The sequence below is a fragment of the Malurus melanocephalus genome, unplaced genomic scaffold (assembly GCF_030028575.1).
Source record: "Malurus melanocephalus ecotype Western Australia unplaced genomic scaffold, MMel_1.1 scaffold_763, whole genome shotgun sequence".
NCBI lineage: Eukaryota > Metazoa > Chordata > Aves > Passeriformes > Maluridae > Malurus > Malurus melanocephalus.
The window spans coordinates 56,099-58,213 of NW_026623995.1; the positions used below are offsets into that span (position 1 = coordinate 56,099).

Here is a 2,115-nt window from a genome sequence, read left to right on the forward strand (position 1 = left end):
TTTGTTGTTGGCTTTTTGTAGGAATTCTACGTGGCAAATGATCTGCTGGTTTAAGCTTTGCCACTGCAGAGCAGGGTCTGTTGGTCTGGATTGGATTTGAAGGGGTTATTTAAGACCCCATTAAAAAAAAAAAAATGGAAAAGCCATTCCTGGGTGTGTGGTTTCTCACAGAGCGACAGCACTAAAGCATGAACTGCACCCAGAATATTTACAATTAGCCAGGTTAACATAAATTGGTTCTTAGCACACCTGACTTAGTTTGGAGTGCACACACCCCCCAAAAATGATTGTAATGAGACCTTGAATTGTGTCCTTCARTGGCACTCACTTGTGAGCACAGGCTGATGTATGTGCATGTCCTGCCATCTCCAGAATATCCCTTCAGGCAGTTACACGCTGCCTGCAAAGCAAAATCAGAAAAYGTCAATACATTGAAAAACCCTCAGATTTTTCTTCCAGCACACATATATTTAGTTTCCTTTTCCCCCAGATAATTTCCTGGTGATATGATGTGTAATTTATTAGGCTRAAAGTAATAAAATGGGCTAAAATAATCTCTCCCACAGCAGTTTCTTGGCCRTTATAAGCAGCCACAGACTGAGATTGGGAAGTAACAATTTTAAATAAGTTYCATCTGCCTTTACCCTGCCCATCTAACTCTGGTCTCCTCTCTGCTGTTCTGGATTTTTGAAATGACCCCGCTGACATCTGCAAATTATTGTCTTGCTGACAAAACAGGCTAACCCCCAAATTTTTTTTCCCTCGGGTTTTTTTTTTTTTTCCCATAGGTTGGTATTCCCCTCTCATCTCTTCCCTTGCCCTGCTCTTTTTTTAAGTAATGAAATGTRTCTTCAAAACAATTGTGTCCTGGAATTGTGTGATGGCTACTTCATTTTGCACTTGCAGTTATCACAAAGGTGAAAATTAGTTGCAAAGAAATGAATTTTTTTTCTCCAATTCACTGCTTAATGGTTCTCAATTTAGAATTTTCATTTAATATGTAAGAAGCTGAAAATTCAACCAGATTTCTGCAGCAGAAATAAAACTGGGAGATAGTCTAATAGCAATGTTCATGTACCTTCTGGGTGAGTGAAAGCCCTACAAAAAGCAGATGCATTTCTGTCCTATAGATTTGCCTTTGCAGTGCTGGGATTTAGCAGTGGATGTTGTTATTMATCTGATGTTCATTCCATTCTCATGGGTGGGGAAGAATAAATAAAAAGGTTTTAGCTGCTAAAACCATAGCTGGGTGGAAGAAAACACACCCTTGAATSCTTGGGAATCCATTTGAGCTGTGCAGGGAGAAGGGCTAGTCTGAAATGGAATCTTTTCCATAGACAGTTTCTATAACAATAAAAGAAATATCACCCAGCAGTGTTTTCAAACTGGCAAGTTTTCACATCAAAACTTCCCAAAGGCAAAAAACAACCACTTGAAATAGTGGAACGCTGCTTTCCTCTGCAGTTTTGGATTTCTTTCACTGAAATTATTTTTTTTTCATGTTTGTCTGCATTCCCCTTTTTTGAGGGAAGCAYATACTTTTCAGAATTGTTGCTATGAAATTCACTTTTCTATTTAAAAATAAAGTTGACTCAGAGAGATCTTTCTTTGCCCAACAATAAACACTTGGCTGGGCCTATTTTTCTTCACTAACAAAATACTCACTTGATTGGGTCCAATCTGCGTGCATTCTGCATTTCTATCACATCCACCATTGTTCACCAGGCAAGGGTTGATTTCTTTATAAAACAGAAACAGTGCAAGAAAGAGTCATGCTGAAAACCCAAGGAGGAAGAATTTTAAGTAAAAAAAAGCATGCTAGGAATGCAGATTTGTASCAAAATCCATTCCCTCAGCTACTTTAGCACCTCAGCCTTAGTTTTCAGTGATGCTGGTGAAGGTTAAAGCCCTGCCAGCAGTGTTTTTGAACCCAAACTTGGGGAGGTGGGGTATGRTGTTTAAAAATCTTTAAAGAAAAAAAAAAAAAAGTTAGTGATGGTCAGAGGAGTGTGAGGATGGGGTTATCCCTTCTTGAGGAAGATGTTTGACAAGCTCTGGTGTCCCCAGAAAAATCAGCCAAGGCGAAGGAAGAGCTGCCTTTGGATCAGGGGATGC

The 2,115-nt window shown here is 39.3% G+C and overlaps 1 protein-coding gene across 1 annotated transcript in view; it reads right to left on the reverse strand.

Annotated features, from left to right (window-relative positions):
• STAB2 (stabilin 2) overlaps window positions 1-2,115 on the reverse strand; it is a 79,716-nt gene that overhangs the window by 22,474 nt on the left and 55,127 nt on the right. The window contains exons 40-41 of the mRNA XM_057384977.1: window positions 1,666-1,739; window positions 329-400 (exon numbers count right to left, since the gene is read on the reverse strand). Coding sequence (XP_057240960.1) covers window positions 329-400; window positions 1,666-1,739 — 146 coding nt within the window. The remainder of the gene's footprint in view (window positions 1-328; window positions 401-1,665; window positions 1,740-2,115) is intronic.